The sequence below is a fragment of the Myodes glareolus genome, chromosome 6, assembly GCF_982192425.1.
Source record: "Myodes glareolus chromosome 6, mMyoGla1.1, whole genome shotgun sequence".
NCBI lineage: Eukaryota > Metazoa > Chordata > Mammalia > Rodentia > Cricetidae > Myodes > Myodes glareolus.
The window spans coordinates 39,192,492-39,206,697 of record NC_142031.1 but is presented as its reverse complement, the minus strand read 5'-3'; the positions used below and the strand labels follow the sequence as shown (position 1 = coordinate 39,206,697).

The 14,206-nt window shown below is 47.9% G+C and overlaps 1 protein-coding gene across 1 annotated transcript; it reads left to right on the top strand.

The window, feature by feature from the left end:
• Positions 1-1,637: 1,637 nt before the first annotated feature.
• Positions 1,638-13,344, top strand: LOC146894190 (all-trans-retinol 13,14-reductase-like). The gene is made up of 11 exons (XM_087907139.1): positions 1,638-1,835; positions 4,276-4,458; positions 4,789-5,030; positions 5,946-6,147; positions 6,966-7,163; positions 10,089-10,208; positions 11,205-11,343; positions 11,616-11,725; positions 11,804-11,970; positions 12,132-12,291; positions 12,539-13,344. Exons 1-11 carry the CDS (start codon positions 1,667-1,669, stop codon positions 12,679-12,681), a joined length of 1,833 nt encoding a protein of 610 aa, XP_087763265.1. The 5' UTR covers positions 1,638-1,666; the 3' UTR covers positions 12,682-13,344.
• The last annotated feature ends 862 nt before the right edge of the window (positions 13,345-14,206 follow it).

The following is a 14,206-nucleotide window of genomic DNA, read 5'->3' as shown; positions in this document are numbered from 1 at the left end:
GGGAATGAAGATGTAATGACTACCGGTTGATGGGCCTAGTTCCAGGTCCTGTCAGAGACCCAGCTTCAAAGGCACAAGGCACAGAGAGACAGAACAGGACAACTGGCAGTCCTCCTTGGGCCTTCTGTGTCTATATGGCAGGCATGCTGACACCCACACCAAGGAGTCAGGTGGAAGGGCCAGGGTTGTAGCATAGCGGCAGGATGCTAGATTCCACCCTTAATACCAAGAGAAGAAAAATGTGGGTGGAGGGTTCTCACACAACTGACAACCAACTTCACAGGCTCGGAGGACTAGGCGGGGAGACAGGCCTCTCCATAGAGTTGGCTCTCGACTGGAGGAATCTGATCTACCTTCCTCAAAGACTGGCTGCCAGGAACAAACTGGGATCATTGACAGGTTTGGGGCTGTGATCTAGGAAGGATGTGGTCCCTTACCTGCAGCATCCCCAGGAACTAGCTTCCTCTCCCTGGAACCTCAGCATCCACCTCTCTTTCCTTCTCCCCCCTCCCCATCTTGGCCTGGATGACAGCTCAGGATCACACACACACACACGCACACCAGCTTACCTGACAGGGGCACAGGTAGCTTTGCTGAGCAGGCTCAGGAAGGCTTTCCTCTCACTGTGCGGGAAACAAGCCAAACATCACAGAGGCATGCCCTGCTTTATATGGTCGACTTGAGCGCTGCTGGGACCTGTGAAAGGGACAAAATTCTCAGTTATGAAGTCCTCCTCCTGATGGTTGGTGTTTGAGGAAATGGGCTTCCTATAAAAAAAGTCTCAAATCAAGCACTTGTCTCGGACCTACTCTTCTCAAAGGCCAACGATAAGAGGGTAGGATAGCTACAGTGTCCTCTGGTGCTAAGTTAAAGAGGTCATTTAGAAGCTGGTTTATCCTTAAATGCAAATGGAAGCATGGGCATGATGATCCCTGACGGTCTTTCTTGAGGCTTGTTCCCTGGTGGCTCTGAACGCAGAGGCCCTCTCCGAGTAATTGCAATTAGGGGCAATGTCAGGGACCAGAATTCTGCAGTGAGCGACAGATTCAGGAGAGTGCTTTCCAACTCTCAACAGGGCTCTCATTTCAAGAAATGCAGACTAGCAGAGGCTGTGTGGGGACACGGGTACTGAAATTTTCTCAGTGTCTGTAAGGGAAAGTGGAGGAAAGCTGTGAGTTGCCTCTGAGGTTTCAGTGAATCCATCACAGAACTGGCACCAGAACCCAGGTCTTCTCTGCCCCCCAGCGGGATCACACTCAGACCTGCAACTTGCAGCCTAGTGATGTCCAGCGGTGACCATTTCCATCCCTCATTGTCTTCCTCACTCGCATCTTCCTCACCACACGTTCTCTGGCTCACCAGACACATTCCCAACCTACCAGTAAGGGTCACCGCACAGCCCATGGAGCCTCATCGCTCAGGTGCTAAGTGACTCCTGGCCTGAGCAGGAACTAAGTTTCCCTGCAGGCAATTGAAACTGCATTGGACAAAGAGCACAAAGAGCGAGGATGGACCATCTTGATTAGCTTTGCGCTGCCATTGGTCAAAGTTCGTTGGACTGGATTTGCTTGGTGTTTCTCAAACGACAAACAACTGGAGCGGAGCTTCAGACTTAAAAGCCGAGTTCAGACAGAGAGTTCGCCTTATTCCAAGCTCAGGCTGCGAGATGTGGCACACCTTGCTGCTGCTGGCCACACTGCTGCTGGCGGGTCTCCGCTGGGCTTATGTGGGTCTCTTCAGCGGAAACTCCCCGAACCCCTTCGCCGAGGACGTCAAGCGGCCACCTGAACCCCTGGTGACCGACAAGGAGGCTAGGAAGAAGGTTCTTAAACAAGGTCAGCTGGAGGGACTGTGGGTTCCAGGACTGCTCTCCGGCCTTCTGCTAAAGCAGGGCACGGTCCTGCCTATCATTTGAAAAGTGCTGGGAAAACTCACGTGCATACGAAGCACCACGTCTTAGTATCTTTGCTCCTGAAGTTTTCGGTGCAGGCATTACCCTTGGCACAACAAGATGTTGGCATAACCTTGTCCAAACCCTTCCGGTTAGAATCTCTTCAGATAACAGCTGACGTAGAGTAAGAGACCTTTTTCACCTACTTGGTTCTAGAACGAAATTTTTCATAAGCCTCTGTGCAAACTCGGGGTATGGGAAGTAGAACAGAAAAATTTTCCAACAAGTGGTTTGACAAGCAAAGTGTAGTACCAGTTCATAGGACTGAAGCTTTATAAACCTGCAGCGTTTCACTACCGATTTGGGATAACAGCAATACCCACCATTCATCCCGATATCTGTAAAACATGAGTAGAGGTGCTTGTTCCCAAGGTTTTGGATTTTTGTGAGAGGTCTCACTTTTGGATCAGAACTGGCTTCACACTCACCATGAAGCCCGGGCTCAAACTCGGAGCAGCCCTTCTGCTTCTGCCTACAGGATGATGGGATTAAAAGCAGGTAACAACATGCCCAGCCTGTGAGATTCTAAAGAAGTGTTGGGGCTGGGCATAGTGGTGCAAACTAGCAATTCCAGCCTGGACTACACAGGGAGACCCTGTCTAAACAAACACCAAATAACCAAAACATTCAAATGCAAAACATTCAAAAAACAAACAAGGATCTCTTGTCTCACCTCCAGGGGACTCTTGCTTATAAATTTTAGCATAGGCTACTTGAATTCAGTATTTCCTGGGGACTGACCATGTATTCCTAATCCTTGAGTGTCTACTTCCTAAGGTGTACTAATCCAGGTATTTTATTATTGTTATTGTTTGTGCACTTGGGGAGGGGCAAAGATCTCATACTTGTTGCCCAAGCTAATTTAGACCTTGCTATGTAGGCCAACCTAAAATTAACAATGATTCTCCTGCCATAGAAACAGATTACAAATGGTGGGGTTACAGGTGTGAGCCTGCTGCAGCCAGCACAGCCTGGATAGCGGAGACTGGCGGCAGGGGAGCGGGGGGGGGGGGGGGGGGGGGGATTGAGAAATGGAAACTTCTCTTCAGGCGGAGGAACAGCAACCTTTATTTTCCCCAGCAACCTTTTATACCTCTACTCCCTCTGTGGAGGAGACCCACTGGCCAGAAAGAACACAAACATCCTTGTCAATTACAGACCACGAGGAAGTTCTGCTGTCAGTCAGGGGGAGTGAGGGCAGCTGGATCACAACATGAGCCACCATGGCCTGAGCAATGAATTTCTTCAGGGGAACACTGTCTCTCAATGTAGCCCAGGCTGTACTGAAACTTTCTATATAGACCAGGCTGGCCTTGAATCACTGAGACTCTTCTTCCTCTTCCTCTGAGTGCCGGGACTAAAGTTGAGAGCCACTGCATCTGCCCTGGGCAGTGATTTTTAATGAACAGATGTTTCTGGACCTAGTGGCACATTCCTGGAATCCCATGCTGGGGAGGAAAGACAGGTGGATCTCTACACAGGGAGTTCAGGCCCTTTAGGGCTACACACTGAAACCCTGTCTCCAGAAAACCCACATCAACGAGTCACGGAAGGGAAAGGAAGAAAGGGGAAATGAAGGACGAGAGCAGGAGAAAAAACAAACTCAGGTCTTGTGTTGGACAAGCTTTCTAGCTGGTTCTGTCAGGTGACTGCCACACCAGTGGTCTTTGTGAGGTTGTGCTGTGTGACTCTCAGAGTAATAGCCGTGAGCAGCCCTGCCAGCCCCAGCTCCATTGGCATTCATAGACCTTGCTCTTCCAGAGAAGCCCAGTTCCCAGAGCCCCCAGCACAGGCTCCTCCCTCCCCGTGTTCTTTTCTTTCCGTGCTCACATTCACAGAAATGTCTGCACTTAGGTTACACTGCCTGTGCTCTTGCCCTCTTTCCGGTTTTTTTCTACAGTAGTCAGCTGCTTCCTACTTTCTTTGAAAGTTATGAAAATCCCCAGGTATGTAGTAGGGTTATGACCCATCTCATCACTGTTTAATCTGCCTGCCTGGTCCTGAGTCTTTTCTGGTAATATATTTCGAGCCATATTATTCAAGAGTTCTCTGCTAAAGGCCCTAGACAGGGGTCTGTCTCTCTCTCTGTCCTTTTTTGACACTGGGTCTAATAGCCCAGGCTGTCCTGCAGCTCATCTGTGTAACTGAGGATGACCTTGAACTCCTAACCCACCTCCCAAGTGCTGGCATCCCAGCAGTGCACCAGCCTGCCCAGCTTGCCTTAGAGGTTTCTCACATAGTATAAGCTAGAGAGATCCCCTCTGGCTCCTCTGCCTCCCTGCTCTTGTCTGAGAAGCCCACCCTCTGTCTTCTCCCTTCTCCAGCATTCTCAGCCAGCCGAGTACCAGAGAGGCTGGATGCCGTGGTGATTGGCAGTGGCATTGGGGGTCTGGCCTCGGCTGCGATTCTGGCTAAAGCTGGCAAAAGAGTCCTTGTCCTGGAGCAACATACCAAGGCAGGGGGCTGCTGTCATACCTTCAGGGAAAATGGCCTTGAATTTGACACTGGTAAGGCTTGTGTGGGAAAGGGTTGGGAGTTTGACTTTGTGTTGGGGAGGCTAGGAACGGGTACTGTGGGGTGATATTGGTTATGCAAATGGGATAATTTGGGGTCACCTGTATGTTTTAGAGGTCCCTCCCACATGTTTTTTCTGGTCATCTCCATTTCTGCCTGGCCTGGCAAGAATTGGGTGTTATATGTTCTGGTAGATGCTCATAGACCGGGTGGGCAGCCCGCTCCGGGCATGAACTTGGCCAGGCAGGGCAACCTCTTCCTTACTTGGCACATTTCCAGGGACCAATTTGCTCCTCTCTGCATCTCCTTTTGTTTCCCAACAGGAATCCATTATATTGGACGCATGCGTGAGGGCAACATTGGGCGTTTTATATTGGACCAGATCACTGAAGGGCAGCTGGACTGGGCACCCACGGCTTCTCCTTATGATCTGATGATACTAGAAGGGACTGATGGCCGAAAGGAATTTCCCATGTACAGTGGGAGGAAACAGTACATCCAGGGTCTTAAGGAGAAGTTCCCCACGGAGGAAGCTGTCATTGACAAGTACATGGAGCTAGTTAAGGTAGCATGAACCACAATCAGCACCCACAGTTCATTCCTAACAAGACTGACTGTTTCATTGGTGAAGGACCTAGTTGGGAGGAACTGAAGTGGGGAGGCAGGCAGGAAGGACTGGTCATGTCTGTCCTGAATGCAGTGTACACTTGTATATGCCTGTGCCTTGCCTGGCTCTTCAGCTGCCGCCCTCACGCTGGCCTCTAGATGGCACCCCTGGAAAGTCAGGCTTTGGGGAAGTTAGATGTCCTCTGAGAGGAGCCAGACTCTTGGTAGTTTTGTGATTTTTGACGTAGAGTTTCACAGTGTAGCGCTGGCTGGCCTGGAACTCACAGAGATCCACCTGCCTCTGCTGGGTATATGCCATCACAGCTGGCTTCTGGACCGGGGTATTTGGAAGGAATTTGAGGGCAGGAGATGTGGCTCATGCTTCGCATGTACAAAACTCTAAATAAGTTCCTGAGCACCGCATAAACTAAGCAAGATGGTAATCTTAGCACTCAGGAGGCATGAGCAGAGTCATTTGTAGTTCAAGGTCACGGGGATATCTGGGACTCTCTCTATATATATATATAATAAAAAACTACAGTTATTTTTTGAAGTGGAGAAGGAAGGGCAAGTACAGACTCATAGTGGGAATGTTGTTGTTGTTGTCGTCATTGCTGTTTTTGTTGTTGTTGTGTTGTGTTGCGATGAGGAAGACAGTCTTGCTATACAGTTCTAGCTTGGGTGTCAGTGTATGGCTCTGGTTTCCCTTGAACTCATAGCTATTCTTCTGCATCAGCATCTCAGCTGTTGGGATCACAAGCCTGAGCCACCATGGCTACTCAGCTTAAATTAGACATGAGTATGCGTTTCCATCTATAGGAGTGGTGTCAGCCTACAGGGGCTCCAGAGACTCACCCTACCTTTTCTTCCCCAGATGGTGGCCCGTGGAGCCTCCCATGCCATCCTACTGAAGTTCCTCCCGTTGCCCTTGACTCAGCTCCTCAACAAGTTCGGGCTGCTGACTCGTTTCTCTCCCTTCTGCCGAGCATCTACCCAGAGCCTGGCCGAGGTCCTGCAGCAGCTCGGGGCTTCCCCTGAGCTCCAGGCTGTTCTCAGCTACATCTTCCCCACTTACGGTGGGTGGCGACTGGCCCAGGCTCTTCTAAGCTGCTGGTCTCTCAGCTTTTGGTCTTTCTTCCCCATCTGCCTAGCTGACAAGCCAGAATAGACCCAGGCCTGATGGAGTTTGTCGATAAGGGTTGAGAAGTCTGTTCCCTGCTGGACACTAGTAGAAATTCTTTTTTTATAAACTCGAGATTTCTTTTTCTCTTCTCCCTTTTATCTTCTTATCTTCTCTCCCTCTTATACTTTTCTCTTCCTTTTTGGAGGCAGGGTTTCCAGGCAAGCTTTGAACTCTTATAGTGAAGGGTGCCCTTAAATCCTGATCCTTCTGCCTCCACCTCCCAGTGCTAGAATTATAGCTATATGCTGCTAAGCCTGGTTTTGTGGTGCTGGAGAGCACACCCAGGCCTTCCTGCATACTAGGAAAGCACCCTGCTAATTGAGCTACATCCCCAGTGCATTTTCTCCTCCACATCGCTCACCCTCTGAGACAGGTTCTGACTTTGTTCAGGCTGTCTGGAACTCTCTGTGGGCTCGTCTGGCTTTGCTTCACTCATCCTTCCATTTTAGCTTTGAGGCTGAGACGGTGACACTGCTCAAGGGCGAGTGTTCTCTGTAGCCATCAGTGTCAGGGTCTTCCTTGGTTTCTGCAGATAGTGTTTCCAGGGAGTGTATTTATTTTCCTACTAAGCTCAAAATCTGCACTGGGCCAGGAGCATTGGCTCCTGGGATGCACTCACATGGTCCTTTACAGGAAGCCATGTTTCTTCCATTATAGTGCCAAGTGACCACTCTTGAGTGCTCATCTTTTCTTTCTTTCTTTATTCTGTAGGAGTAACCCCCAGTCACACCACGTTTTCAATGCATGCTCTGACAGTTGACCACTACATGCAAGGGGCATATTACCCCCGAGGAGGTTCCAGTGAGATTGCCTTCCATACCATCCCATTGATTCAGCGTGCCGGGGGCGCTGTCCTCACCAGGGCCACCGTGCAGGGTGTGCTGCTGGACTCTGCTGGGAGAGCCTGTGGTAAGAGCACTGCACTGAGCTGTGGGGTCACTGGGCTGGGGTGAAAGGGACCTGATGTGTCTTTATAGGTGAACCAGCCTGTACATTCAGGGTAAGATCCTGGGGTCTAAGCTGGTGAGACAGCGCAGTGGATAAATATTCCAGCCACTATGCCTGATGACCTCGGTTAGATTCCCACAGCTTACATGTTGAAAGAAGAGAATTGACATTGTATGTTGTCCTCGGCATTCCACATGTGGGCTGCAGCACCCTGACCACCACAAAGAATAAAATTAGATTTAAAACTGTTACAACAGGTCACGAGTGACAGAAAGGTTTTGTGAGAATGGCCAGAGATGAGGTTGGACACAGAGGCTACAGCAGACCACAGAAACTCTTGTGATTCATGAAGGTTGATATGGGAGCACTGAGGAAGTAGAACTTGTCAGCAGTGAAAGGAGGCTCAGTGTTCTTGGGATGGGAACACTTGACTCTGGATAAGCAAGACCTTATGAATGGGTAAGAAGAGCTAGAGACAGTCAACACAGAAGCATTTGAGGGATGGGCTGAGTGTGGATGCCTGGGGCCTCCTTTGCTCAGAGGAACTTCTAGGTTTGAGAAAGGAGGGCCTAGGAGACATCTGTCTATAGTGTGGCTATAGAACTTATATTTTGAGGCAGGGTCTTAAGTGGTCCAGGTTAGTCCTCAATTTGCTGTATAGTGGAGGCTGCCCTTTTAGCCCCTGGTTGTTCTGCTTCTTCCTCCTAAATGCTAGGCTTACAGGCATATGCCATTGTGCCACCATTAAAGCTCTGAGAGTGATATATTTCATGCTTTCCTGCATTTTATTTGTTTTATGAAAGGTAGGGGTGCACTGAACATAGGGGCTCACATACGCAAAACCAGTGGGGTGCCACTGAGTTATATCCCAGTCCTTAAGTGAGTTATTTTTCTGTTGGCACAGAGGCTCTGCTTTAATCTGATGTTGTTTTAGCCAGCAAACGTGGCTCCACAGTTACTGGTTCACTTCCCTGACAGCAGCCCAGCTCCTCAGTCCACGGCCTGTGGGAATTCCGTTCCCGCAGGTACTGGCTATGTCATTGCTGACAAATAAGCTTTTAATTAAATCTGTATCGCTCTGCTTTCAATGAGACTCTGGTGTAGAAGGAGCAGTGGTCTGCGTTCCCACTTGGATCCCGGGTAGCTTACCTCTGAAATAATTACACAAAACTGTATTCATTTAAACACTGCCTGACCCATTATCTGTAGCCTCTTATTGTCTAACTCTCACATCTTGATTAACCCATTTCTAATAATCTGTATAGCACCACATTATTAAGGTGGTGGCCTACCAGGAAAAATTCAGCATGTCTGACATGGTGGCTGGTTCCATGGCAATGCCTGCCTCTGCTTTCTTTCTCCCATGATTCTGTTCTGTCTTTCCCGCCTACCTATGTTCTGACCTATCAGGCCAAGCAGTTTTATTATTAATTAACCAATGAAAGCAACAGATTGATTGAAGACCCTCCTACATCATTTCCCCTTTTTCTGTTTAAACAAAAAAGAAAGGCTTTCATTTTAACACAGTAAAATTACATATAGCAAAACAGTTATAAAACAAGAATTACAGTTATAATATCTATATCTATATCTATTTTATCGTTTATCATAACTAAGGAAAACTATAACTATCTATGTATTCTTCAACTCCATCAAAGACTCCAGAAGGATATAATACTACCTAAGTAAACAAGAAATAAGCAACTTCCAATCTCTAGAAATGACAGAGAAATCTCCCTGCCTGAACAGTCACCCAAAGTTTTTTTGTACCGTTGTGTCATCCATCTTCGGCCTTCAGGCCCATAGTATCCAAAGACATTTCCATGAAGCAGGAAATTTTAAAGACAATTCAGTCACTATCTGCTGTGTCCTGCAGAATGTCTCACAAACTCTTTCATGAATCAGGAACCCCGAAAGACCATCTTACCTTTAGGCAAGTTCAGCAGTCCTCTCTCTGCAGGTTCTTTGTGTCCAGTTTATGCATGAGTTCAGGCAAGAGAAGTTTTTTGCCCAAATGGCTAACCAACTCCATAAGGAGCCTCTTCGATGCCCATCTTCCTCTTGAAGTAGATTAGTGCTGTCAGGAGCAAACGTGTCTCATTGTCAGGAAAAGCCCTAAGTTATTAAAACATTAAATGCCATATTCTGTAGTCTTTGAAAGATATGAAGAATGCCTATCTGAAATATATCTATGCACATCTAGAAAGTAAAACAAATATGACTACAAACTTGATTATAGATGATTATCCAAAATAACCTATATTTCCTAATTATACATTACATTTTTTAATGAACTACACAATCACAATACCTCAATCAAGAGCAGAAATGCATATACATATAACAAAATCGACCTTAAAATCCAAACCAATGAAAATTATTCATATCTATATCATACTCTGAAGTCAAACGCTATAGTAAAAATGTGCTAGCTCAGAGAGGCTGAGGAGCAGCTAGCTGACCTCTGTGCTGACCTCTCCAAAGGACAAGGTCCTTCTGCTCTGCAAAACAAAAGAAGCAATGCTCAGCTAAGTCCCTCCTTCTCCTCTCCATGTGCCTATCATCTTACAGACACCCATGACTCTGGGTTTACTTTCTGTTAACTAATTCGGCCTCCACACACAACCTTGAGTTTATTTAGTTAATGCGAATGCAAAATCGGGATTCACAGTGTGATCAAATTTTCCACACCACTTAAAAGAGATATGGAGAAGCAGATTGAAGCGCAGCCTCTGTGCCAGTAGAAAAAGAACTCACTGAAGGGCTGGGATATAACTCACTGGTACAGCACTTGTCTGGCTTGTGTGAGCCCCTAGGTTCACTGCACCCCTATCCTTCTCTTCTTCAGAAGTTCACAGAAGCTCAGCCATATTCTTGTGTCTACAGGTGTCAGTGTGAAGAAGGGACACGAGCTGGTGAACATCTATTGCCCCATCGTCATCTCCAATGCAGGAGTGTTCAATACCTACCAGCACTTAGTGCCAGAGAGTGTCCGCTGTCTGCCAGGTAAAAGACTGGTCCTCTGAACTGGTGTTCAACTCTGGAGCTTATAACTCGGTATAAGTGATGCTCGTCCTCTTGTTGGGCACCCCTCTGGCTGGATGTCTCTGCTCTCTGTAACCAGCACCATCACATTTACGTTTGGGGAACCCAGGACCACACAGGTGAAGGGCCCTTCACAAGGCAATGGCAGAGCTCTGAGGACCCAGTTATGTCTGATGTAAATGTCTAACCTTTGTTAATCAGGCTGAAGATCCAAAGTAAAGTATATTTGCCTTCCCCTGCCTGAGAAACTGGGACTCTAATAGAAAAGGACTCTCGAAGGGCAGAAGGGGACTGGGGATGAAACTCAGCTGATTAGTGAGCTTGCCTAGCATGCATCAAGCCTGGGTTTGATCCTCATAAGCAGGCAAGATAGCTGTGGGAGATTTGGCAGTAAACCTGCACCAGGTAAGGGGAGGCAGGAAGATGAAAAATTCAAGGTCATCCTTGGTTATGTGAGACCCTCCCTCATCAAACAGCAAGGGTCATTGATATGTCTCAAAGGGTAAAACAAAAGAAAAGTATTTTTGTTGCTAAGTCTGATGATCTGAGTTAGATCCCCAAATAGAAGACAACCAAATTGTTAGTCGACTCCTCCCCGCAGAACTGGACACACACTTGTCCATGTGCATCTACAGTTTCTAAAGGGGAGGACTGAGACAGTCTGATTGTCCAGAGGTGCTGTGAATTAGCTCTGTGGGAGCCAGCACCTATGGCCAATGGTGCATGGAGCTGAGCTGGTAGAGGAGGAAAGAATCTGAGGCTGATTGCCACCGCCAGGAAGAGCAGGTCCCTACCAGGATCCTGTAGAAAGAGCTGTAAAATGGCTAGGTCTCTGTGGATGCTGGCAGCTGAGCAGCAAGCTGCAGGTTGGAAAGGGAGTATCCTGAGGCTGTCCTGGCAGGAGGAGCTGTCTGGCCACAGCTCCTGCAATGCAGTCCTCACTGGCTCCCTCTACAGATGTGAAGAAGCAGCTGGCAATGATAAGACCTGGCATAAGCGTACTATCACTTTTCATCTGCCTGAGAGGAACCAAGGAGGACCTGAAGCTTCAGTCCACCAACTACTATGTTTATTTTGATAAGGACATGGACAGAGCGTAAGATGGGAGGGGCGGGAAGACTGATGACTCTGGGCCTCCACCCTCGGGACCAGGCTTCACCCTTGACATGGTTCTAGGAGTCGCAGTAGGATGTGTGTTGAGGGAGCAGGTGCATGGTCCCCAGTGAACTTCCAGAAAGGCTTTTGATACCAAAGTTGTATATGTTCCACCCGTGGGAAGTTTCTGGAAGTGAACCATCTTCTGGGTGCTGCTGGTGGCTTCAGAGGAAAACGGCCTAGAGATTGGCAGTCACACCACCTCATTTACAGGATGAACCGCTACATCTCTATGCCCAAAGAAAAGGCTCCAGAACACATTCCCTTTCTTTTCATTGCCTTCCCATCAACCAAGGACCCAACCTGGGAGGACCGATTTCCAGGTAGGGCTCTAGGTCCAGGGGAGCTGGATGTGGGTGAAGACAGGACCATACAGTAGGAACATGGCCTTATACCTGCAGATCGATCCTCAATGACTGTGCTGGTACCCATGGCCTTTCAGTGGTTTGAGGAGTGGCAGGAGGAACAACAGGGCAAGCGGGGTGCTGACTACAAGACCCTCAAAAACGCCTTTGTGGAAGCCTCTATGTCCGTGGTCATGAAACTGTTCCCACAGCTGGAGGGCAAGGTAGGGGCTGACATTCACAATGCTGGAGATGAAGACACACCCCTTGACTGTTTGTCTTTTCCTGGGTTCAGAGGTAAAGCAGAGGTAACAGAGTTCAGAGGGAGGGTCAGGCCCTGTCAAATTCCCTTGTTCACCTTTGCCCTGCCCTTTTGCCTCCTCAGGTGGACAGCGTGATTGGAGGAACCCCACTCACCAACCAGTACTATCTGGCTGCTCCCCGAGGTGCAACCTATGGGGCTGACCATGACCTGGCTCGTCTGCATCCTTATACGATGGCTTCCCTAAGAGCCCAAACCCCCATCCCCAACCTCTACCTGACAGGTACATTGCCTCCCTTTGCCAGAATCTGGGCTTCCCTCACACAATCTTTGGTTCCCATCCTCCGACCCCACTGTCCCCTTCGGCTCCCATTCCGGGAGCTGGGCTACCTTGGCTGACTACAGTCCTGGGGTCTATCTGAAGCTGTCTCTTTTTGGGTGACCCTGAAATGGAGGGATGTACACAAGAACAGTTGCTTGCCCATCCTCATGTGGGTAGACATTCATGGGCCACTGCTTTTGCTTTCTAGGCCAAGATATCTTCACGTGTGGGCTGGTAGGGGCCCTACAAGGGGCCTTGCTGTGCAGCAGTGCCATCCTGAAGAGGAACCTGTACTCAGATCTGCAGGCTCTTGGCTCGAAGGTCCAGGCACAAAAGAAGAAGATGAAGTAGCCCATTCAGAGCTAAGCCAGAGAATGGCACCTCCCCAACTTCTTTCTCATGGTGTCCTTCTGCAGTAATTCCTTGTGCATAGATTCCAAACTGCTTTGCTTCTGATACCTGCTGCAAATCGAGTTCTCGTCTGCACCTTGCATTTCTACTTAAGGCCTAGTGTGGGCTGCACAGCCTTGCTGTCTCAGGATGAAGAATGCTCCCATGCCTTCCCCACACCCAGCACTGAGCAAAGGTCAAACACTCAGAACCCCTGAGGGTGTTGGCTATTGGAGTTGTTGGTGCAGTTCTGCCTAGAGCTTTTTGCTCTCCCCCTCTAGTATTGTGCTGCCCCCCTTTGTCAAAGGGCAGGGTCACTAGCGTGGGTTAGGGGTGGCAGCTCTCTAAGTGAGCCAAGGGGCTCTAGGCCTTCAGCTTTGTCCTCTGATGAAGCAGCCAGGAGGAGCATTCCAATCTGAGACAGACCAAGAGACACCACTGCACCAGCAAAATCACCCATACGTCTTCCCGCGGAGATCTTGACTACAGAATGGCCAGCCTGGCAGGGAGGGGATAAGAGTGGAGACGTAGGGTGTGAATACAGGAAGCCCAATGTGCACTGAGCCTAATGTTGACATTTGTAGTTGCTGGCACATATTAAAGGCTGAGTATTGTTTTCCAAAATGCTTGGAATCCGTATTTCTTCAGGTTCTGTAATATTTGCATATATATGAGAAAACTTGGTGAATGGGATCCTGGAGTAAAGTCAAATTCATTTGTTTCATATACTTGGATGAGGAACAACAATTTAAGCAATATTTTTAAACTTGTGAGCATTGTATGATTTGTCATGTGAGTTCCTGCTATTATAAACCTGCTTTGGGCTCTAGAATAGGGATTCTCCACCTATATGAAACAGTGGGAAAAGGCTGAAAGTTTAAAATCTTTCACTCAGGCTAACAGGCACCAATTTTAGTTCCTTTAAGTATGGTATTAATACATGCAGTTTTTCAGTGCGTTGATATCTGATGTTTATTTTGGTTTCTGTTCTAAAACGACATGAAACTCTATTGAAATGCACTTGCAGCTCAGTATAATAAACTGGAAAATACTTATTATACCACAGTAAGCTTAAAAATAAAACAAAATTAAGCCATTACAATTAAGTTACAAAAAGGTGAAAATACAAAACAGACTAGCAGTGGCAATCTACTCATTGGGTAGAGAAAACAAGGAAAATAATTACAATATTCAGTCATTTACTTAACGTGATTGTCTGAATTAAATTCCTATCACAGTGTGAGGAGGCCCCCTTCATGGGTGTTTTCTGTGTTCTGCATGCTGAGGAATTTCTCAAACCTGCTTTTCTCAGCTAAAATTCTTAGAGTCACAGCTGAGCAGGGAACTAAATGAACTGAGAGTCACCATGATGGACTTAGATTAAACCTCAACATCTCTGCCGCTTTCCCTTGTTTTTTGAGAGAGGCTCTCACTGTGTAAGGCTGGCTCCCTGGAATTTGCTATTCCATACCAGGCTGGTCTCAAA

Excerpts from the sequence above, each read along its gene's own strand:
- LOC146894190 (XM_087907139.1), top strand. The coding sequence starts at position 1,667 with ATGTGGCACACCTTGCTGCTGCTGGCCACACTGCTGCTGGCGGGTCTC. Across the intron at positions 11,971-12,131 it reads TCCCACAGCTGGAGGGCAAG|GTGGACAGCGTGATTGGAGG; the intron begins GTAGGGGCTGAC and ends TTGCCTCCTCAG. Across the intron at positions 12,292-12,538 it reads CCCCAACCTCTACCTGACAG|GCCAAGATATCTTCACGTGT; the intron begins GTACATTGCCTC and ends TTTGCTTTCTAG.